The 25,879-nt window shown below is 35.0% G+C and overlaps 1 protein-coding gene across 1 annotated transcript in view; it reads left to right on the top strand.

The window, feature by feature from the left end:
- LOC150094336 (neuropeptide CCHamide-1 receptor-like) overlaps window positions 1-10,846 on the top strand; it is a 69,700-nt gene extending 58,854 nt beyond the window's left edge. Inside the window, exons 3-4 of the mRNA XM_090412441.1 lie at window positions 7,132-8,276; window positions 10,793-10,846. Coding sequence (XP_090268567.1) covers window positions 7,132-8,276; window positions 10,793-10,846 — 1,199 coding nt within the window. The remainder of the gene's footprint in view (window positions 1-7,131; window positions 8,277-10,792) is intronic.
- Window positions 10,847-25,879: the final 15,033 nt, after the last annotated feature.

Genomic DNA, 25,879 nt, shown 5'->3' with positions numbered 1-25,879 from the left:
GTGGCCTGCTCCAAACAGATAGTACAAACCCATAACCTGACTAATCCACATTCAAATCTACCAACTATTATCACCTCTTCTCTTGCAAACATGCTGCAGGATTTCAGCAACTCCAATCCATCACTAAGTGTTACAAAAAGATTCTTACAGCAAACCCAATCCATATTATCTGCACTCTCTGATGCATAGGAAAAAAATCGCTCCAGATTCGCTTAGGATTATTGCTTGGAATGCCAACGGTATTAAAAATAAACTGTTAGAAATCCAGGAAGTCAATAATAGATGCAACCCAAATATATTTCTAATCAATGAAACTCACATGAGGCCTGCTGACACCCTAAAAATGGGTGTCAGCAGGGTATCAGATTTACAGAAACGACTGACTTGGGTATAGAGGTGGAGGTACAGCCACCCTTATCAAAAACTATATCAACTATCATTCAATAACCAACCCTACAACCACCAACCTCGAAATCACAGGAATTAATGTCCTCACAAACTCAATTGGAAACCTTAAAATTTTTTCTGCTTACAACCCTCCATTAAAGACATTATTGACCTCATATCTGGATGCCATCCTTGGAGTAAAAGGACCGATCGTCATCGCTGGAGACTTTAATGCAAAACATCCTGCATGGAATAGTAAATCTACCAGTAAAAATGGTTGCATCCTTTCCAGCTACACAGGATCAAACTATGCTGTTGTGGCTGGACCTACCGAACTAACTCATCTCAGTACGTCTAGCACTGCTGACATCCTGGATATAGCTATCCTGCAAGACATTAAACTACAGTACAGCCTTAAATCACTAAACGAGCTGTCATCAGATCACAACCCAATTCTACTGCAATTGGGAGAACAAGAATGTCTGTCTCCTCCCTCTCATTCAGGCATATCGTGGGAGAGATTGTCTAAAGCACTTAGGGATCAAATTGAACCTGTCCCTCACATATGCACACCAGAAGATGTGGAATCTGCAGTGACTAGCCTCACCCAACAGATTAAGTCCGCCATAACGGTTGCAACCTTCCACAAACCTGTTCCCAAGCCTGGTCGTTTGCCTGAGGATATTATGGACCTGATCAGAGAGAAGACCAGAGCTAGGAAGAGATTTCGTAACAATCGCGCTCCTCAGGACAAAAGGGTGCTTAATAGATTGAATGGAGCAGTAAGAGATGCACTTAAAACTCATAGAAACCAAGTTTGGAATAAAAAGTTAGCCTCTATCTCACCTATTGATCACTCTATCTGGGACTACTGAGAAACATCAAAAATAAAAACGGATCCCTCCCCCCATAATCTCAAACCAGGGCCTAGTCCACACAGATGTAGATAAGGCAGAAGCCATACTAAAGAATCTAGAGGAGCAGTGCAAACCTTCTTATAACAACTTAGATCTCAGTCACTTGTACAAAATCCACAGACAGGTCAGGCATGCATTAAATCTCCCAGATACCAGTGCTGACCATATTGCACCCGCATCACCTGCTGAATTATATGATATTATTAAAAAACTTAAGAACAACAAAGCTCCTGGACCAGATGGCATCTCAAACAGGGTGATAAAACTGCTGCCTCGAAAAGCTATAGTGCACCTGACCAGTATAATAAATGCAATTTTAAGATTTCACTATTTTCCTTCCACCTGGAAACTAGCTGATGTAATCCGTATACATAATCCAGGCAAGGACCCACACCTACCGCAAAATTATCGTCCAATCAGTCTCATCTCCAATCTGGGTAAGGTTGCGGAGAAGGTCATCTTCTCACGACTCCAAACCTCAGTAAATGACCTAAACATCCTCCCTAAAGAACAGTTTGGTTTTCGGCAACACCATCTACCCAGCAAATCCACAGAATTGTCGAATACATCATCACCAGCTACAACTGGCGCCAGTGCACAGGAGCTGTTTTCCTAGACCTATCCAAAGCATTTCACAAAATCTAGCATTTTGGACTCCTGCACAAACTTATCTCAGCCGGAACCTCACTAAAAATGGTTCATCTAATCCATTCATATCTTCAGAATAGATCAATACAAGTCAAAATCAACGGTTCTACATCGTCTTAACACCATATCTTTGCTGGAGTGCCGCAGGGATCTCTACTGGCTCCACTGCTGTTTTCTGTATACATGTCAGACATCCCGCACAATCCGATGTCTTCCATTTTGTCCCTCTATGCAGACGATACAACAATACTAACCAGATCTCTCAGACCCCATTTCATTACCAGAAAGCTTCAAGAAAACCTTCTAAAGCTGGAGGGTTGGTTCTCCAAATGGAGATTGGAAGTCAACCCCGAGAAAAGCTCACCCGTCCTTTTCTCAAAAAGGCCAATGTCTCCTGCAGGAGATGTGTTAGTATTCAATACTGAAATTCCCTGGCAGACAGAAACAAATTACCTGGGTGTAATTCTCGACAAAAAGCTATCTTTCAACCAACACATCAAGTCTACATGCGCAAAGGCATCTAAAGCCATAGCTCAGATCTATCCGCTAATTAATAGAAATAGCAAGCTCAGCAACAGAATCAAATTGCAGCTATACCAGATGACGATTCGTCCTATAATCACCTAATCCTCTCCAGCCTGGAGCCACACCTCTAATACTAACATCATCAAGATACAACGAGTGCAGAACAAGTGCTTGAGAATGATTCTGAACGCCCCGTGGTATGTTAGAAACAATCAACTTCATAGAGATACAAATATTCCCTGTATTTCCTGCATTTTCTCTTTTCTACAATCCTTAGCATCCAAGAGCTTGGTATTTCTAAGCCTGGTTCCCACTGATGAGACTTCAATAAAGGTCGAAATCGGTCTTGTTACTGGCCCCTTGCCTTTAATGCATAGCATCGTACATCTCCTCAAGGAGATGTGCTTTGCATTAAGGGTATTAAGAATAGTGATCAGAGCTTATTCCACCTTTATCACGAGTTGCCTAAGACTTGCACTACTGTGCGGGTCACCCAGACTTGCACTACTTGCAGGTGCAAACTTGACTTACTTGTCTGTTTTCTTACTTGGGAAATGGATTAAAACCAGGTTTAAAAGTGCTTGGTATCTTTAACATATATTATACCCAAGGTAAAGAACTTTCTACATAAATATATATATGTATGCCTTCTGTCAGGCATATCTTAGGTTTTTTTTAATAAATTCATGTTAATGTTTAACAAATAATAACCAACTTGCTTAGTGCGTTAGATGCATCTTACCAGCAAACAGAAAGATTGTTTTTACATTTTGTATTCAATCCATTGTAACGGATAAATTAATAGGTTAAAAAGTGCATACATAAATAAACAAGAATTAGAAAACTTTTTTCGAGATGTTCTTTTAGTATTTGACTTCAACCTCTTTCAATGTCTTTCATTTCATTTTTTTTTTTGCCACTCTTTGTTTGCTAGTGAGTGAAATAATGAAAATTTCTTTGCCCTTGTAAGTTTTAATTTTTCTGAAGTGCTTTCCAAATATATTTATAAGAAACTCAGATTAGCATTCTGCGAATATTATTCTAGATTTGCTATGGGACTGTTTCTTACCGACTGTTTTTTTTTTTTTTTCATTAATTCTCCTGCATATGTTTCTCTTCAACTTGACATAATAATCAAACTTTCCGTAATTATATTCTGTAAATGGATTGCCGTGTTTATAAATAACTGCGTCAATCATTACAGAAAATAGACAATTGATAAAACAACATTCTTTTAAACTGTCGCAGGCATCTAAACTTACATCAGAGATAAGTGCGCACTCGCATATTCTCAATTTGATTCCTTCAAAGTCAGGTATATATCTCGTATAATATGATCACCAAATTCCTGGTACTAATAACGTAAACTTTTTCCTATCGGCTTCCTATATACAGTATACGGCTTCCTAGTGACTTCCTATCGGCAATTTTCCTTCAAATCATTCTGCTACCTGTCGGGACTCCAACACTGTCAGATCTTATATTTTGGTTTTTGCTTCAAACTGCATCAAGCAATTCAGATCTTAGTCTTCGTCTGGGGTCTTATTTCCCCTGCTATCAAAACACCTATTTGTCTAGTCCCACCTTAAATTAGCTTTGCTCGCATCTTACCGAATGCTAAGAATGCCCAATTACTTCCTTAATATCTTCATTTTTCATACGATTCTTTCACTGGTGTCATCTGTTTACTCCCCTAAATTTTCCTCAATTACGTATGAAAATTTAAATGAATTTGTTTTTATTGTTAAAGAAATTTCAACATCTTTATCTATATTCCTAAGTTATTTTATGTTCTGTCATTATGACTTTATTACAACTTTGTATTTGTTCTTAGTTTCAATTTTCTTAGTATTTTCAGTCTGTATACAGAATGATTTCAAGAAAGTCTAGCAACTTTTATAGTATTGAAGATAATTATTTATATAGTATTCTTTTTCTGTGAGAATGTGGTGTATTCTTTACACAACAAATAATAAAATTAGTTGTAAATATAAGTAACTAAAAACATATATTGAGATCACGCTACAATACACCAGTGATTTTGGGTGGTCTCTAGTCTTTGATCAACGTATAACTCAACTTCTAGATCCATTCCATATAAATGTATTCAATTGACTCCCCATTATACCAATGTGCTTATTTTGTTGTCTATTTTCATATTTAATTTGATTTCTTTACTAAAATTGTGCCTGCTAAATAGCCTTGTTATTTTTCTATATGTTCTTCGTTCAAGATGCAGCTGAATGATCCTTGACTATTTTTTGTAGTCTCCTTAAATTACTCATTTTCATACAAAGCTTGTTACAGTAATTTTTCAATGTAGATAAAGAATCTTGAAGGCGTGAACTGAGTTTTTTTTTAATCTAAAATTACAATATCATCTACATAAAGTAAAGAACTGAGATTAACATCGTCAATTCTAATATTGGACCAAATACCTGTTTCCTTCATAAGATGATGAACAAGAATAGAAATAGTGTGGATCATTTGCTCCTCACATCTGATTTCACATCAAATCATCTTCCTGTACAACCTTCAATTCTAACTACTGAATTTGTCTGAATTCAACTTGCTCTCCAAGCTGAATTCACTGCCTATTTTCTTAGCCCCCTCCTCAAGTACCGTACTTGAAACAAGTATGATACTTGATGGGTAGATGGATACTTGGTGAATAGATGAATACTATGAAGGTGTACTCAAATTATCCAAAATTACCTCTGATCAGTCTTTCTGAATTACGCAGTATAAAAGTTTTACCGTATTTTGACTATTTATTGTCGAATATCGTCCATTCCGGTTGCCTTTCCACATTTCGGTGGTTTTCATTGGTGATTTTACCTGAAGATTGCTGATATGCACTCCTGACTACATTCTTCTTCAATGTTTTTCTACCCCCGTGCTATCACTGCTTCTTTCATTCAGCAAATCTTTCAAAGTAATTATTCCGGATGCCTAGATTATCTTTTTTATGTCTGATTCCTTTTACAGTACTCTGTTTCTCCATTTGTAAGCTTTTTAAGTCTTCAGTGCATTTTGCCATGATCCTGACATTTATCTTTTAATATTTGTGCCGAAGACTTCCCAATGGCTTTTGTTTAACCACTTTTACACACTGCTTTGCTTTCCTTACATTTTTCTAAGTATTCTCTCGCAGTACATGCTGACGTACTTGCTTGTAACTTTTGATAAACTTTTCTTCTTTTTGATGACTTCGTTTTTAACTTCCTGAGTCCAGCATGGAGTTCTGATTTTTCTATCTTTACAGACATCACCACACGCTTCTCTGGCTGAAGAAGTTTCCAAGGTTCTTGTTTTCAAACTTCGATTTTTCTTATTTCTTCTGACTTTTATCTAATTGATTTTGTGTTCATCTTTATGTTGGAATATGGTGTGAGTAATAACTCGTGAACAGCAGTTGTAGTAGTCAAGCGTATTTTCCACACACTAGTTTCTAACCTTTCTTGAAATTATATCCTTCATACAGACTACCAACTACGACATTCTGAATCATTCCTCTGCTGAAGACTGAAAAAACTAAGTCAAAACAAAAAGAAATGTAAATTTGGAATAGTCAAAATTAAAGAACATAAAAAAAGCTTATGAACGCTTATGTTAAATATATTATGAAATTAATTTAACCAATAAAAACAAATCCATTTAAATTTCCATACATAGATACATATACAAAATAATTCTGTTATGAGTAATTTTTAAGGTGAGGGTGGGGGGCTTTTAGTTGCTGAGAATGTACGTGGGGACGGTAACATGGGGAGGTAGAATAGAACAACAGTTCAATAAAAAATAATAATAATAAATTAAAAAACATAAGCCACTGCTATATAATATGCGATGCCTATCTAATAATAATAAAAGATGTTTACTGTCTGCAGCCGAACATAATAAAAGATGTTTACTGTCTGCAGGTAATTTTTGTTCTGTTATTAAAATTTGTTAAAAACTCATTTAAGTGAACGGAGTCGAAATCCTAATTCAAACACGTGACTATGATGGCAATTTTTTAAAATAATCCAGCTGTTCAAGCTTCTTTTTTGTTGTTCTGATATTTATTTAATCTTTCATTTTTATATTAATGCAAAAGCACGTTACGTCTTTTACCTTTCTATCAGTTCAGTCGATACTACATTGTCCTTCGTTCTTCTCTTCCAAGGGCCATCCTAATAGCATCTGTCGTCTAAAGTCATTCCATCCACCCACCCACACAAGAAAAACGACCTTTAATTCTTCTTCTATTGTACACTTACGTCACAAATACGTCAGAAACGTCCCTTTACGGGAGATGCACCATTAAACAATGACACCCACTTAGTAAATATAGAAACTGTGAGGGTATCGCATTTTGCAAGTTATTTCGGTGAGTAAATTCGCCCGGTTACGGTTCGTTACCTTTAACTCCCCTACTGTCCTCCTATTGAAACAAGTTTATCTTAGGCAGCTTCTTCTTTCTAGAAACACGAAGGTATAGGGGAAGGTAAAGGTACAAAGACATCTGTAAGAAAATAAACATAAATGGAAAGCTAGAAGCAAACATTTCTAGAAAGATTGTACTACGACACTTCAAAATATTTTGTTAATCAAATGTACTTGATTATTAAATTATGCCGATTTGTTTTTGATATATTCTTCTTATTTTCAGATCCTGAAAATGAATCAAATAAAACAGTTACCGAAGACAATACGCAGTTGTCTTTGTTGAAGCCTTATATCATGGAGTTTATGGACAATGATTCAAACCCACATTCTTCAACCTCGGGGAATAGATTCCCCTTCTTAAATGTATCTATCAACAACCAGTCGACTAGTTCTCCGGAAGAAGTGCACATTCCCTATGATCAGCGATTGGAAACATACATCGTGCCAGCGGTATTCGCAATGGTCTTCTTCGTAGGAACTATCGGAAATGGAACTCTGATATATATTTTCCTGCGCAACAAGTCTATGCGAAGTGTACCAAATACTTTCATTATTAGTCTTGCTATTGGAGATTTAATGGTCATCACTGGAACTGTTCCTTTTATTAGTACCATATACACGGTGGAGAGTTGGCCATATGGGGAACTGGTGTGCAAGTTTAGCGAATTTCTTAAAGATGTGTCTGTTGGGGTGACAGTTCTTACCTTGATGGTCTTGAGCATCGATAGGTATTTAGCTATTGCAATGCCAATGCAAAAACACAAAGGAAAACATTCGCGAAATATGACTATTTTCATAGCTGCCAGTATCTGGTTAGCATCTATTGGTATTGCCATCCCCAGTGCATACTATTCCTTTGTTATGCACGCACCAGTAGGTGGTGGTAAAGTTATCCACGTTTGTTATCCCTTCCCCCAAGAACTTTGGCCATGGTTTCCCCGGACTATGATATTAGTGAAGTTCTTCTTTCTCTACACCATCCCTCTTGTAGTCATTGGTTCCTTCTACATCCTCATGGCACGTCATCTGATGCTGAGTTCAAAAAACAATCTCGGTAAAAATGACAGCCAAGTGAAATATATAAAAGTGCGCACAAAGGTAGCCCGACTAGTGCTCGCTCTGGTGGTGATATTTGCAATTTGCTTCTTTCCCAATCACGTGTTTATGATATGGTTCTACTTTACACCAAATTCCACTGAGTTGTATAATAGATTTTGGCACGTATGGAGGATTCTTGGCTTTATACTCACCTTCGCTAATAGCTGTCTCAATCCCATTGCTCTTTGTTTCATCAGTGGAGTGTTTCGCGGCTACTTCAAAAGATATTTATTTTGTTGTTCCCTTCCCAGGAGAAGAAAAAAAAGAAGGGTAATACGAACCACTTATAATACTTCCATAAGAAGCACCTCTAGAATCACCACATCCACAAGAGTATGAAAGCGAATGCTGTGTTTACAGAAATACTCGTACTATCGATGTCAATCATTGTATTCGTGTGCCAAACGAACTGATATTCTATTTCACATTGGTGCTGTTTTCTGAGCTTACTAACAATTATCCAATATTTTATATGCATTTTTGTCTAATTGATTTTATTCAGTCACCTAAAGTTGTCCTCTCGTAAATGAAGAATTATTTTACTGTGTAGAAGATATTCTAAATAAGATTTTCAATTCAGGATTTAAAAAGGAAAAGAAAATTAGATGACGTCCATACATTTTTAAACAGAATACCTATCCTTTCAAATTAAAGGGCGCGAATCAGCAAACAAGAATATATGTCGATCCCCGATTGAGGTACTCCCTTGGCTATGGAAATGACTAGGACTAATTTTTCATCGGACTTCGAAATTTGTCAGAAATATCACTTAAGCTTTTTAAAACATGTGAATTTTTTTTTTTCTAGTATGAAAAATAGTTCCGATTCAAGAGGGTAAAATTACACAACTAGATTAAGAATTCTATATTTTAAGGTGGGAGATGTGGGTATATATCGAAGGCGTTCACTTACTGTAATTGATGTCACATAATATACAAAACTGAGTTAATGCTATATGCGAACCACTTCAACAGTCTGAATAAGTCTGTAAAGTTTGCAACTTTACAACTTGGTTACACGAAAGCAGTGTGTCTGGTTCACATAAAAAAAAAATCTCAGGATGAAATTTAAATTAATTGTCAGTAGAGGTATTGTTACGTCATCTTTTATTCTATTCCTGTTCATGAGTACTTATACAAATACTTTTGTACACATTAATTTATTTTCAGCAGAAAAATCTTTAAGTTATAAGACCTTGTTGAGAAACACCTCAAAATATAGTGAAATATTTTAACTGATTGTCAGAAAATCCTTGTAAAGAAAATAATGCCTAAGAAATAAAAAAAAAGGTTCTATGTTGTCATTAAAAGTGATAATTTGTTTTGTTCATAGCAATGAGATTATCTTTCGAGAGAAGAATCAAAGTGATACCTGCAAAGAATAAGGAAAGGAAATTATTCTTCTTTTTCATTAAAGAATGCTTTAAAGAGTGTTTCTGTATTATATAAAAGTAGGTTTGATTAATGAAATTTAGTCTTTAGTATACAAAGACAATCCATCAAAACCTTCATATGAATTTCATGTAGGTTGCGTGCCCACATTCTTCCTTGGAACTTCAACAACTATTTCACATAAACTAGAATAACTAATATTTAACAGTAGAATAACTATAATACCATGTTGCAAAAATTAAACTAACCACTGAATGTTCCACAAATCTTAATATCTGATCAACATCATGATGATGCAGTCTTGTAAATGAACTTCTTCTGGCAGCTCTAATACTATACCATATACACCCATCTGATGTTAATAATGTACTGTGATTCATTACTCCATAATACATTCTCCGAACCGTCCATGTATCTGCACCATACTGGTTGCATCCGCACTGCTCGAGAATAAATAACGTTTGGTTTGGCTTGTATACAGCCAACTTTCTATAGAAACTGAGGCAATGGAGGTCAGTACGTAATAATATTCTGGGACAAACTAACTGTTGGCGTTCTCAACTTTTAGTACAGCGAATTCGTTGACGCATAACGGGGGGGAGGTAATAACCCACTAATTACGTCACATGCTGATGCTAATCGACGTGGTTTTATAAGGCACATTTATATATACCGATATATGTTTGATACGGATTACAAAGACAAAATTAATTTTAAATTCGAAAGCTGAAGTCAATTTAAAATGAAAATAATTTAAAATCAGATTAACAAATGTTGCTTTTATATTAATGAATTATACCCGAATTACATAAGTAATTGCATCTCAATCTCTTGTTAGAAGTGATTACAAATAACATACAATCTCATCCTTGCGGTAAACGTTTCCGGAAGTCATAATGATTACTTCGGTCCTGCTGACCTAGACCTAGTTGCTCGATTCGGGGAAATCCCAGTAAGAAGAAATGTTCTTCTTTAACCCAGAAAGCTAGACAAGTGATTAATGAATCACAAAAGAAATTAAACTACAAAAGAAATAAAAAAACAAAAAAAAAGAAATATTTCGTGACAGCGGAATTAATATCAAGTTATTACTGAGAAGTACACAGGACTCACCGTGACCACATTTAATAGGTGACATTTTTATAGCTGGCTTGCGAACTAACAAGAGCAAAAACATTTCGTGTCAAATTTGTAGGTTCTGTGCGCATGCGTTTACTTAGGCCTACTTTTCGGAGCAAGTGAACATGAGGACGACCTGATGAGTCTCATGTGCAGGTGATCTTAATGTATATATTTTCAACTTTTTTTTTTGTTTTGTTTTTTTTTAATCCAGACAAGTGAATAAACTCCGGGAAAATATTATTTTAACACGATTTGTAAATTTTTCTTTTTCAGGAAGCATACGTTCGAGTTCAAATAAAGATTAAAAGTCATGGAAAAGTAATTTAAAGTTTTCGGTTAAAAAAAGTTACTAAATTGAAGCTTTTTTTTTCTTCGTTTCTGGCATTCAATGTTGGTATTAACACTAAATCTCATGCAGACGGCAATTACAATAGCATACTCTGTATCCTTCTGTTGAGTGTTTTATTCAACAGAAGGAATAATGTTCAACAGGAAGAATAACGGTATCTAATACTATTATATACTAATATATATAATATTAATGAAAGAATCTGATTTGTAGCTTTCACATTCTTGATAGGATTAGAAATTTTCATATTATTGACGTGCGCTACTAGTCCTAAATCTTTTTCGTTTTTTCACTGTTTGGAGTTCATCCATAAATAGATATTTGCTATCAAATGAAGAACTTTATATTTTCAGTTCGTAGACCAATTCTGCCTGAAGCAATCACTCTTCGGTATTAATTACCTTTCCCACTTTAACATATTGTGCATATTTACATATTAAACTAGAAAGTCATGACATATCACGACACCAGCAGTCACCAGATGTCGTGATGTCATTTTCTTTCTAGTGGAAAGATTTAGGTTTGTTTTCCCAACTAGGACTCGAATCTTTATAAAAGCTTTTTAATATAGTGGGTTAGTCAATCTCACATAGAAGAAAAGTTTTTTTTACTGACATATATAAAAAAATTCTAATTTTATTCACTAGTTCATTCGTACTTATTTGTAATCATTACGCAAAAGATGTTACATGATCATCATGGCTAAGAAAAAAATAAAATAACTTCGCAATAATGGATCTAATATTCTGATGTGAATGAGGAAGATTACACCAGCATAAGGTAGTTTTGTTGTTTAATCACAGCATTTATACGACATTCGATTTTTTTTTGGTCTCTGATTATGAGGGAGCGCATGCGCTTTAAGTAATGACGTCATCTGAAGGTAATTAAACACTTTGTTGAATACGTCACTAAAATTCCATGCACGTGAAAATGCCCATCTGCTTGTTTTGAATGTAGACCGTCTAAGCTACGTCACAATTACCCGCTATTTTTTAATTACGTAATAGTTTTCGAATAAATATATTTACTTGTGATTATTATCTTTTTTTTTTTTTTTTGTAATCCCACTGGCTTCTTAAACCAAATTATTGGATCTTTTAGCTTTTTCGATCTATTTGTAATGAAAACCAAAAATATTTCAGTAATAATTATAATAATAAAATTAACAACTAATAAAAAGTTGAGATTAAACTATTCCATAAGTCCTAATAAATAACAAGAGATTATCTGTGCAAGAAACAGGAGTTCTTTTTAAAAATATTCTTAAATAATTTGTTATGTTATTAATATCGTCATCAAAGTGTGAAATAACTGAGTTCGAATAATAATAAACAATCCCCACTATTATTTCTGAAATGACGAATAGCTCACTAAAACAACATAATACACCTAGAGTACTTTCAGAGTATTAGCAAATTAACTAATTTGATACTCTGACTCTCTGAATATCTCAAGAGAAAATAAACATTAATAGTCTATTCCTGTGAGAAGTATGATATATTAACAGAAAAATGGTAAGTAAAATAAACATTTGATAAAATTATAATTCCTGAACAATAGTCGAGTAAACAAAAACATCGAGAGAAATAAAATCTAGCATAAACATACACCATAATATATATCATATTAGTATGAATTATAGACAGCTACAAAATTAGCTTTTATAAACAGTGAGGAAGTGATGATAGTCCTTTTTAGGACTTCCAGGGTAACAATTAGCAATGCTGAACCGAGGAAGAAAACTGAGGTTCGGCTGTTGCTGTTATCCTGGGTGTGAGTTTATGAGTTTGCTCCCTTGGGGTTTTTGCCTTAAGGGAGCACCTTGAGTCTCCGGGGAAGGTGTTCTCCGGCAGGGCCCGCTGAGGGGTTCTTGTCGGTGAATTATTTCCCTCGGAATTTGAGCGGTTCTGCTCAGGAGTCGGGGTGCTAGGATGGGGCGGCCGACACTGAGTGGAGCCAACGCTGAGCGGTTCTGCTTAAACGGGGAGCCCGTCGGGGTGCTTGGACGGGGCGGCCGTCAATGAGTGGAACCAACGCTGAGACATGGACGGTCTTTCGCCCACTATGGAGTGGCCTAGAGATCGTCCGATTTTTTGAGATTTTACCCTTTACTTACTAATCAGGGTAACAATTAGCAATGCTGAACCAAGGAAGTAAACTGAGGTTCGGCTGTTGCTGTTATCCTGAGTGTGAGTTTTTGAGTTCGCTCCCTTAGGGATTTTGCCCTAAGGGAGCACCTTGAGTCTCCGGGGAAGGTGTTCTCCGGCACGGCCCGCTGAGGGGTACTTGCCGGTGAATTATTTTCCTCGGAATTTGAGCGGTTCTGCTCAGTGGTCGGGGAGCCCGTCACTGAGTGGAATCAACGCTGAGATATGGACGGTCTTTCGCCCACTATGGAAGTGGCCTAGAGATCGTCCGATTTTTTGAGATTTTTACCCTTTACTTACACATACGGTGATTGATTCATTCAATCCAATACCCTTTACTTACTAATCAGGGTAATGGATGGCAATGCTGTAGCCAATGAAGTTTTAACTGAGGCTCGGCTACTATTGCTGTTATCCTGGGTGTGAGTTTTTGAGTTCGCTCCCTTAGGGTTTTTGCCTTAAGGGAGCACCATGAGTCTCCGGGGAGGTGTTCTCCGGCACGGCCCGCTGAGGGGTTCTTGCCGGTGAATTATTTTCCTCGAATTTGAGCGGTTCTGCTCAGTGGTCGGGGAGCCCGTCACTGAGTGGAACCAACGCTGAGATATGGACGGTCTTTCGCCCACTATGGAGTGGCCTAGAGATCGTCCGATTTTTTGAGATTTTACCCTTTACTTACTAATCAGGGTAACGAATGGCAATGCTGAACCGAGGAAGTAAACTGAGGTTCGGCTGTTGCTGTTATCCTGCCGAGTTTCAAGAGTTCGCTCTCTTAGGGTTTTTGCCTTAAGGGAGCTATTTGAGTCACCGGGGAAAGTGTTCTCCGGCACGGCCCGCTGAGGGGTTCTTGCCGGTTAATTATTTTCTTCGGAATGAGCGGTTCTGCTCGGTGGTCGAGTTTCACTGAGTGGAACCAACGCGGAGATTTAGACGGTCCACGAATGAGTGGCCTAGAGATCGTCTGATTTTTTGAGATTTTACCCTTTACTTAAACACCAGGGTAACGAATGGCAATGCTGTAGCTAATGAAGTTTTAACTGAGGCTCGGATATTGCCGTTACCCAGCCATGACTAGAGTTTTTTAGCTCAATAACACCCCATCCACACAGATTCTCTTCATTCAGATGACGGGATAAAGAGTCAAGGACTCAGTCCATCGCCCAGTTCTTTTAAGAACTCTTATAAACAGTCTCGTTTGAACTGATAAGATTTTTACACAGTTTTTTTTTTTTTGTTAGTTTTCTATCCTGCGTTGGAAGCTGCCTAGTTATAGAAATTCCACGGCTTGAAAATGTAATTTTCATATAAACGAATAACCTACTACTTGCTTGTTCCAGTTCGTATTTTCATAACGAAATATTTATCTTGTTCATTCAAACTTTCTTGTAGCTATTCAAGATATGTTTGCCATGACATCATCGGTAATCATATAGACCGCTATTGGCGACCCAAATCACGTGACCACTCATTGACTAAATGCAAAGTTCAATTGCTTCTTTCGAAAACCTCTTTCTGCATTTTTATCACAAATTACTCGTCGGTCTTCGTCTTAATGCAAATCATTCCTGTCTCTCTCTTATTGAAAATAATAATGAATAAAAACACTACCACTACAGCTTATACGGTTCGCTTGCCGCAGGCGCAGCATATACAAAAATGGAAAACAAAATAACAAAACTATTTTCAATAGCAGTAGTTTTTTTTTTTTTTTGTTGTTGCTGTTTTTTTTTTTTTAGAACCGAATCTCGAAATAATTAAAAATTAAAGGACTTTCTTCAGTTGGAAGGAGACAACAAATTGGTGTTTTTTTTTCCCTTGGGCTAAAAAAAACTGAAGTCAGAATGTTAATTAACAGAAGATCATAATTACCATTTTTCCTGAGACAAAGAAATATCTCATTATGGAACTACTAAACATTTAATGAAAGAATTAAATAAATTTAAAACAACCAAATTCAGTATCTTAGAAAAGTGCAGTTTGTAATACAAAAAGCTGCTTAGCATGCAATTCAATATTCATTGCTGCCCGCTCCCCAACAACAACAACTAGCCTGCGGGTCTGCTTTCCCTCTATCAGTTTTACGAATATCCCGCCACATAATTGTAACACGACGCCGAGGTTTATAAGGGGCAAACATCAGTTGGTTTCTGCCTTTTCGGTTACAAAGAACCTCGTTGTGTTCGCTAGACTTCACTGATATCTTTTGAATCAAACAGACTGTCTAGTGCGACAATAGATTTGGTTACTGTACACCATACGGTACTATTTAATGTTGGAATATCAATGAGTTACTCAAAGAAATCTTCCCTACAATAATAACGAATATACTGTTGAAGTGTAAGTTAAAGAAAGTGGTAAGAAATGTGGTCTTATCCTCCCCACAAAAAACTTTGAGACATAATTGTCAAGTACTTAAGATTTTAAATGATTAACTAACAATATTTAGTAGTTCCTATACCTTTGTTTAGAAGCAATAGATATAATATTAAAAGAAAAAAAATTAATACAATATCTTAAATCCATATTTCTTTTTTTCAAATAAAATCTTTCGAGTACTAAAGAAATGCATACTTTTAAAAATGCTTAAGAATATAAAACATGAATGAAATTAAAATAAAGAATCTTATAAATTCAGTTAGATTTTTAACTGCTGAAAATTTCACTAAAAAATGTATCTTTTTAAAATTACCTTTTTGCTTTTTAAATAATTTTCATTGATTAAACTTTTTTTAAACAAATTCTTCATTAGACTAGTGAGAACCACCATACCCTTGGAGGGTAATGGATGGCAATGCTGTAGCCAATGAAGTTCTAACTGAGGCTCGGCTATTGCTGTTACCCTCCTGCCATGATCAGAGCTTTAATAGCTCAATAACACCTTATCCATGCACTGTACTCTACAGATAACGGGGAATATGAAAAGCATTCTTGCTTCGCCCCTTTAAGCCAGTCCTTATAAGGACTATAAGGATTCTTCATTATGAGATAGAGGGTTTGAGGGATCAATCGACCGTGAGATGCAGTGATTGATTCATTCAATCCAATACCCTTAGAGGGTAATGGATGGCAATGCTGTAGCCAATGAAGTTCTAACTGAGGCTCGGCTATTGCTGTTACCCTCCTGCCATGACCAGAGCTTTAATAGCTCAATAACACCTTATCCCTACACTGTCCTCTACAGATAACGGGGAAGATGAAAAGCATTCTTGCTTCGCCCCTTTAAGCCAGTATTTATAAGGATAAGGATTTCTTCATTATGAGTATTCCTCTCTGCTAGGTGATAGTTCCTGTTACAGAGAGAGTTATTTATCAACATCTAGACTTATTTCATCCACAGATTTTTGAATACAAATTGTCAGCATTTGAAGATTCAGCAAATAGGACTTTTAAACGAAGAGTTTGCTGAATTTCTTGTATGCCTCTACTTTTTTGAAACCGCAGTGCATATTAAAATCAGATCTTTTGTCTCGATGTTCTGTGACTGTATATTAAAACTCATGGAATATTTCTATAGTACATATTATGTTCGCTTATTAGAAAACCAAATAATGTCAGTGAATCAAGAAAACAATACCAGTGGGTTTTCAATTGAGTTAGTTTCATTATCAGTTCAAACATGAATAGACTACGGTTTCAAATTTCTTAATTATCTGTATACGAAAACAAGGTGATGGGATTTTATTTTAAGAAACGTGTTTACATAAGCTAGAGTTGGATATATTGAGGGTGATGTAAAATAATATCATTTAAACATTTACTAAAATAAAGAGCCAAAGGCTTCAGTTCGGCGATACAAAAATTATAAAAATCAAGTGTAATGATATTAGATCCAGCATTATTTCAAAGCCGAATGTAGAAACTATGAAAGTTTCGTAAAAATAAATTGACCAGAAAGCTCTGGTCAACTTATTTATAGTAAAAAAATCCACTTTACTTTTATAATCATTTAAACATTTTATACTTATTAATTTCAAAGTATAAAATGCAGTGCACAACGTCAATGAAATTGTCAACTGTTTATTATATTTTAACGATCAATTCCTTCTTTATAATTTGCGTTTTTATTCATAAAATTAAAACATTCGAAGTGGAAGGCGATTACAATGATTTCCATCATCCTACAGTTATACCAAATCTTAACCAATCAACAGTGTGACCTATCTGCAGACCACTGAAAACCAATCACGTCATACCTTTTTCCGATCGTATGGGTGAGTATGGATGGATAGATGCCTGTGGAATTCATTACGTCCTAGTTCATCATCATCAAAGTGAAGATTATGCGGAAGAAATGCATTGGCCTGGAATTCTTCCTTCTGGTAAAGAAAGACTTGAGTCACACACTACAGGTGCTATTACGACACAATAGCTAAGATAACATCTTCTGAGAAATAAAACGATAGAGACACACATTAGAATAACGGGTTCAACTATGCTTCATTAACGTAGGGATGAAGAACGAAGACTGATCCAAGATACCTGACTTACATTATCACAGACTGGATTAGTGCTCAGATGGGTGCACATGTAATCACAGCCAAAGAGGTACCTGCACTCTATTGAGGTATGGGTATTTGTTTCTGAATTAAGTTAGAAATATAATGCTGTCGCAAAGTTCCCCAGGAATTTTATACATATCCATACATCTTAAATATTTCTTCGGATTACTCTAACTTTAATGAAACTAACTAAGAGAAGTTAGTACATTTGCTTTTCGTTTTTTTTTTTTTTTTTTTTAATAAGATTTGACCACGTTGGAGTCGTTAGGCTCTTTCTTTCATTATTAAATTTTATACACCATTCGATAGTTCACATACGAAACATACATGAATTTCAAACGAGCTATTATGATGTTATGAATGACCTGAGGAATTATGAATCAATCGACCGTGAGATGTGGTGATTGATTCATTCAATCCAATACCTTGGAGGGTAATGGATGGCAATGCTGTAGCCAATGAAGTTCTCACTGAGGCTCGGCTATTGCTGTTACCCTCCTGCCATGATCAGAGCTTTAATAATAGCTCAATAACCTTATCCCTACACTGTCCGCTATAGATAACGGGGAATATGAAAAGCATTCTTGCTTCGCCCCTTTAAGCCAGTCCTTATAAGGACTATAAGGACTATGATGTTATGGATGGATACGATGATATCCTGGCTTTGTAAGTCGCTAACATAATTTTCTTCGTTTCATCAACTGAAATAGCAAAATATATTTTATTTTTTATTCCAAGATCAGTATCGTATAGCATATAGCCATTCATGGAAGTCATTTGGACGGTACAAAAATGTATATATATGTAGGCGAGGGGGTGAAATAATTTTGTAATTCCAACGCTAAGGGGAATGGAAATGTAAACTTTCTAAGAAATAAATTCGGGCTTATCCTTTCGTATCTATATTCTAAATAAATATCTTTAAATTCTAGAAATAGAATTGCAGTTTTAAAGCGTCAGCCAACATTCCATGTTCAGAGAAAAACCAGCAAATATCAGAGCAAAGACTGACGCCGTGTTTTTACTTTGCCACGTGGAGTCTCAAAGTCTGACAGCATATGGCTACAGAAAACGCGTGATTATTGTAGATATTCTTCATGACAACCCTGTTTTTTTTACTTGCACTTAACCAAACGTAAACACTTGTTGAAAGAGTCTGGAACTGCTTCTGTTCTTTTATACAGAGGGACTATTTGTAAAGAAGTCGGAAGGAATGAATTGTCTGCTTTTTCCTTACCTGGTCTAGTTTGATCAGAATTACGGTAGAAGCAAACAAGGCTTTTGGGATGTAGAAGGTCAAATTTCTGGAAATGTTTTTCCTCTTCTTTGTATTAGGAGGATTGGATTATCAAATAATACCCATTACGACTTCTTGTTGAACTTTTATTTCATTATTTCTTTTTCGTTGTGAATACTTTCGAATGTTTAATAATAAAAAAAAAATTACCCAGGGGTTTTTCTCCATCCACAGAGCACAAGTAGAGACCTCATTTAATTCACTTCATTTTTATTTAAGTTAGTCAAATAATACAGATTTTTGTAGATAACCCAATTTTTCCCCAAAAAAAAGCGCTAAAAATGGGCTCTACTTTTGCTCTGAGAGGGAAAAATGTTCGTAATACATATTTGAAAATGCTTATAAAGAAAAGCAAATAATACAAGTTTGTAGTTACAATATAATTAGGGTTCAGTATCATTCTATAATCCGAGCTGTCGGAAACGCTGTCTCATTTCACACAACAACCCAGATTAGATCATGGAATGACGAAATCGGTGAGGGAATTACTTTCGCCCCTTTTTTTAACATTTTTTTAAATGGTGGAAGTGGAAATGAACTCAATAAAACTGTTCCGTATTACAGTCCCTGAAGATGCGAGCTAATATTCCAAAACAAATAACGGACTTGATCCATCAGCGATTTTCCACATGGACTGAAACAGTTGAAGAATAAATTGCTGATTTTCTGCTGCAGAGCAAATATTTTGGGACTGATGATCAAAGTTCAAACAGTGGAAAGATGACCTCACCTGATCTTTAATTTGAAGACATACTTTTACAACTTTCTATCAGTGTTTTCAGTGGCGGCTCGTGGATTGAAATCGTGGGGGTGCTGAAACTTTCTAAATATACATACATACTGTAAGTATAGTGTATACGTGTTTGGATAAAATATCAAAATTATGGTAACAATTAAAAATAAAAAAATAAACATGAAAAAATATTGTTTATTATCGATAAAATTATACAGTTTAGTATAATTCAAAATTACTTAAAAATAAAATCCAATCCAGAATGGATTTACAATTTTTGGACATTACAATTAAATCCTTAAATATTTAAAGAGACGGAGTAAACACGATAAGCACTGCGAACACTCTACTACTGCCGCAAACTACATATAAACAACAGTGGAACTGCGCGACGGACAGTGCCGCATTACGCTAATAGCGCGTACATCACTATGCAATTTACCACAGTGTCTACCACAATTTACCATATCAATATGCAATTTACCACAGTGTTTACCACAGTGTCATATTGCGCGCGTAGCAATATGACACTGTGATAAACACAGTGCTGTTCGCCCTCCTAAGTGCTACAAGATGGATTTTTATTATTTTTTTATACAAAATAAGAGAATTGTATAGGATTGTTGATGATAAAATTGAATATTACAAGCAAATATAAATAAATTAATAAATATATTTATATATCGAGAAAAATTGGGGGGGCTGCAGTTCCTATGCATGAGTCGATCCTGAGTGTTTTATTTACGAAATCCACTGTCAATAGTTGTGACTATAAAAAGTGATTTAAACAGTCGAAGTAAGATCCGCTATGTCTGCTAATTATGTGCTCGGTTGCCGGTTTATCTATCTTCTGAGAGTACCAATCTTGCAATCCCTCTGTCTGAAAGTTGAACTCACGTTCACAGTTGATTCCTCAACACTAAGCAGCGAAATGTTTACTTTAAGAATTTTGAGCGAGTTCATTTTTATAATTTAGCTATTTAAATCATCTAAGTTGATTCAGTTTTCCTTTAAATGGTATAACATTTTAATATTCGTTTAAATATTTAAAATTATAAAATTATAAAAACTAAAGAAGCTAAAAACTTAAAATTCAATCCTTTTAGCAACTGTTATACTGCTCTTCTCAAAAAAAAGTGTTGGGGGGGGGGGGGGCAACAGATAATAGTGGAGTTTCTTTCTGTCACATCTGCCTGAAGTATCCCATAATGCAAAGCACATTTCCTTACAGAAGTATATATTATAGGAAAAACCACTACCCAGACCGGTTCTACCTTTATTGAGATCTCATCAGCGAGAGCCAAACCCACAAGAGGTACTAAGTTTGAATTAATACAGAATTCATATACAAGAGTCAAAAGATGTATTTATTATGAAAATACTTTGCATAAGAAATTCAGTTTGTGGCCAACATTATGTTAAATAACTTGATAATATTAAATTATATCCGCTAACAATTATTGCACTCTTTTAAATTAAATACAGGATAAAAGAAAGTTGAGCGTCCGCTAGTTTGTTTTGACTACCATATTTTACTCGTATTTATCATAATGCTTTTATTTATTTTGACAGTGAACTGTGGGTAGACAGATACCTCCAGTCCGTAGCGCATAACTTGGCATTTATTAACTTCTCGCTTCCAGTATAAATTTGTTTCGCATATTCCATAAATTTTCATTCTCTGTGGAATAAAATGTGCGGTACATGTTTTTGAAAGTTCTTCCAGCATTCATGTGCCTAAGCATTTTTTTTGGGGGGGGGGGGGGGGTCGATAAGAAATTATTTCAAAGCTGAGCAGTGGTGTCAAAGTAATTTAAAAGATATTATAATTCTACGCTGATATTTCGTTCTTGTTTATAAGATACGAATAGATAAGATCAACGTTGATGCCAAGCCATAATTATTCATTAAGTACTAAAACAGATGCTTATACACATGCGAGGGAACGGGAATGGATGGAATTTTGATGCTAAAAGAAGTAGTAGTAGATTTATTAATCTATTCAAATCTCGCAGAGAATCAGAAAGTTTAAAAAAAAAAAAAAAAAAAAAATTCCAGGTCACAAAATGACTCAGAAGAACATACCAACTTTATTAATTCTTTCTCTGTAATCGATATTAAGAAAGAAAGATCGAAATATAACAACAGTACGGCGGTTATAAAATTATAAAAGAATAAAATAAGACTAGAAAACATTGTGCATACAGCATGTGAGATTGAAGTTGTATCAGAAAATGGAAAAAAGCATTCTTGTATATGACGTCATCATTATTATATCAACGAATCAAGTGCCATTTGAGTGTACTCAAGCTTTATCGTCGTTAGCAATATATAACTTGCATTATTTTGAATCTGCTTTACTTTTGGGTTCAAAAATTGTCCCATTGAAAGTAGAAAGAATTCGACAAATTTCAGTAAATATCAATTATCATTAAAATTTATTCAAAGCCAAAATAAAGTTTGATTTACGCTTTGTCTAATAGGTACACATTTTATGAAACTTATCTGAAAATAATCCACTGACTTGTGGGTTCAGAATTCATTGGGAAAAACCATACAGAAAACTAACATATATACAGGCTGCTAGTACTCTGTTAGAATCTATAAACTTCCATTATTAACTTTTAACAGCACTGTTATAAATCTATAGTTCAAGAAGAATTTTAAGACACTCCCGAAGAAACAACCAATAAGAAAAGAAAAAAAAATTACAGCGGAACTTAGAGGAACCTTTAGGGCTGTTCAACTAGCTATGGTCCCAACCAACCTAATGCTTCGCACTCATATCACGTGATGTCTGGATTTGAAAAGGTAAAGAACAGGATCTCCTTCTAGGAAGATGGATATAACGGAACTGCTTAAAGAAGGTGGCACCAAGAAACAATCAAGTGCAAGAGAGTTTTGTAAACGAAGATCTTAAGAGGGTTTGAAGCAGGATTCAAAATAAACATAAAAAACTAAGAACTTATTTTAACTGTGAAAATTCTGGATGGAATACAGCCAAAATGACTAAAAATTTTAAATATGAATTTTTAATATAATATGCAGATTAAAAAATTTTGGATCGTTTGAGGGAAATTCTAAGTTGCAAAGGATTTATCCTAGAGTCAGAAGAAATAACCAATATTTGGTCCTTTCTCATCGTCCCCTGAATATCAGAGAGGAGAAAGAGACCGACAAGAGTAAACAATAACTCTGACCGCCGCTGTAACCACCATTCTATCCTCACAGTCAGTTTCGGTTTGTTTATAATCAACTATCTTACTTTTAATTTCATTTGGGGAGATTTTTCCTTTTGGTAAAACAAAAAAGTTCACCTTTCAAGCCAAAAAACATATCTATTGCTGTGTCACCATCCAACAAGTATGGGATGTAACATGCACCTTCTATAAATGGCAATCATCCCAAGTTATGGCATATACTCGCATTTGATATGCAAAAATTCTAAAAACAAATGAGCTAAATACTATCTATTCTACGTTTTCACATAACACTTCTATGGGCATAAGTTTGCTACTCATTTTGAAAATAGCAATTGAGTGATGTCATGGATGCTACCATGACATCACTCAATTGTTTTCTAGAGGAACAACCGTAGCTAAGAAAGATATTAAATTTGGTTTACAACCTTTCTGTTCATTCAGAATAACTTTTTGGTAGATGAGACTATTCTAAAATAGCATTATTTCTTTTGTTCCTGATTTAAAAAAAAATAATAATAATAATTAATTCTTAGTAGAATGGAATTCCATTTCGCCCTCAGGTATTTCCTAAATATATTTTGAATATACAGTTTTGTTTTCTTCTTTTTTTTTTTTTTTGATCTACGTATTTTAAGAGTCCTATATTATTCGTTTTAGCCTAGTCTGTTCGTTATTGCAATATTCGATGCAAAATATACCTAGACAGCTTCAGCTTAATGGAAGGGGGAAGGCAAAAGTAAATAAGTGTAAAAAATGCAAAAATTTTTTAAAAAAAAATTGAAGACCACAATATAAACTATTCGCATTATTTAATTCATTCAATTTATTTATCTGCTACGTGCTTCAAGTCACCCAACAAATGTTTTACAATGACATTCAACGGTCGTGGACCAGTTCTCTTAAGAACACACATATTACCTTTCAGTATAAAAACATAGAAATTACACAGGCGAGAACAACACCATCATTTATTCCATCACAGGCAAACAGCTGCCACAGAAACTTTATACGTCCACAGTCCGGCATACCGTGAATTGGTATTCCAGTTAGGAAAGATTCGACAGCGTTCATGGCTCTCAGATTTAAAAAGGAAAAAAAAAAAAAAAAAAAAAAAAAAAAGATTCAGTAGCCATGTGTTCCAGTAATTGCTGTTCGCAGAAGGGAGAGTAATGTGTAATTAAATGGACCTGAGATTATTACATAAATACGAATATGCAAAACTGCTGTTAATTGAATATTTAACGCCCAGTATTTTTTATTTTATTTTATTTTTTTTTTTTTTTTTGTTACTCTAAAAATAATTTCTTTTACAAAGTACGAAAAAAAATATCACTTTTGGCATATATTATATACAGGGTCGGATTTAAATTTGTGGCTCCCCTGGCACTATTTTTCTGGGTACTTTCTTCTCGTTCAAAAAGAAAGATTATCATATATGAAATGAAACATATTTAATACAATTCATATTAGATTTTATTAAATATAACTGGAAATTATTATACATTTTAAAATATTTAAAATTCTCTTTTAAATTTTACATTATTTAAAATAAACATAATGCAACTACCTTAAGATGTATTCCGAAAATATTCTTCAGCAATTTTAGATTCCTCGCATAAGAACAAAGTTCTTATGTGAGGAATCTCCATTAAAATATTCAAATATTTTAATGGAGACTTCTTTTTAGAAAAAAAAAATCATACAAATAATAACCCGATTACTAATGTAGAAAGCCTTAATTTGGCATAAGTAAAATATTAAGATGTAAAATATGATGGATCAACCATATATATAGAAGAAAAAAAGATTTACCAGAAAGCTTATGAGAATATAACCTTCGGCATCAGAGTTGCCTCGGTTCACTACTTAAAAGACACAAGGCTTTGTTGGGAATCCGGATGTTCGTCTTTTATTAGTGCATTGATTAGGTTTCACTGTTGTGAAGAACTGTTCTGAACTGTTGGTTTTCATTAGCAGAGGCAGAAAGTACACAGAGAGAGAGAACGCAAAAACCCTGTTTTCAATACCATAATTCATCATCATAAGTGAACTCTCAGTAGCTGATAATCAGTGACTGAAATATAGAGTTGAAAGGGTTCAATTTGGCTATGCTATCTAGATGGATCCACATTCTCTATCAAGTTGCTCAAAAGACCCGAGCAACCATTCGTGGACTCCATAAGAATCAGGTGTTGCAATTCTTAAATTGAAACAAATAATCAACAGGAGGATAGCCAATTAGCGATAGATTATTACTATGATAACACTGAGTCAATATATTCGGCAATAATTTATTTATACAGTAAGACCCCGTTTAACGCTGATTCGCTATAACGCGGTTTTTTCTGAATCCTAAAAAAGCCTAAATATTCCGTGATTCGATATAACGCGGTTCTACTCGAAGCCTAAAAAAGCGCTCAGTTTACTCCGATTCAATTTATCGCTGTATTTCCCTTGATTCTTATATATACGATTATTCCCGAACCAATCAACGATTCGACGTAGCGCTGTAATTCCCCTAAATCATGTTTGTCCCGTGCATTTGTTTTCCCCGTACATTGTGTAGTTATTCCTTGGCAGTGAAACAGTGAGTGTCCACGCTATCAATACAATTTTGAGTGCTGCGTAAAACGTTATGCGCTGTAATCATCGGTTTTATTGACCAAGGAAATCAACAAAGATTCTATTTGTTCATTAAAAATTAATCATTACTATCATTATTTAAATTATTCAAAATAAGTGGGTGTAAAGAGGATAAAACAAAATTGATACGAAAAATATTTCGCTCGACATTAAAATACAGGTGCGGAGGCGATTAGAAAAAGGTGAACGTCAAGTTAACATTGTAGTAGCTTTGAATTTGTCTACTGTACTTCTACTATACGAACGATTTTAAAAAAACAAGGACAAAATGAAGTGTTCAACAACGTCCTGCAACAACGGTAACCCAATCCAGAAGCAATATTTTAGATGAAATGGAGAAACGTCTTCCATTTGGATTGATGATGATGAAACCGAACGCAACATGCCATCAAGTCAGGCAATAATCATGGAAAAGGCCAGAAGGATTCAAAAACAAAGAGAGGATACAAGCGAAAACTTTGCAGCTAGCAGAGGTTGGTTCGATAGATT

The sequence above is a fragment of the Typopeltis vanoorti genome, chromosome 22 (genome assembly GCF_054136105.1).
Source record: "Typopeltis vanoorti isolate ZY-2024b chromosome 22, IOZ_Tvanoo_1.0, whole genome shotgun sequence".
Classification (NCBI taxonomy): Eukaryota; Metazoa; Arthropoda; class Arachnida; order Uropygi; family Thelyphonidae; genus Typopeltis; species Typopeltis vanoorti.
This window is presented reverse-complemented; position numbering and strand designations above follow the sequence as displayed.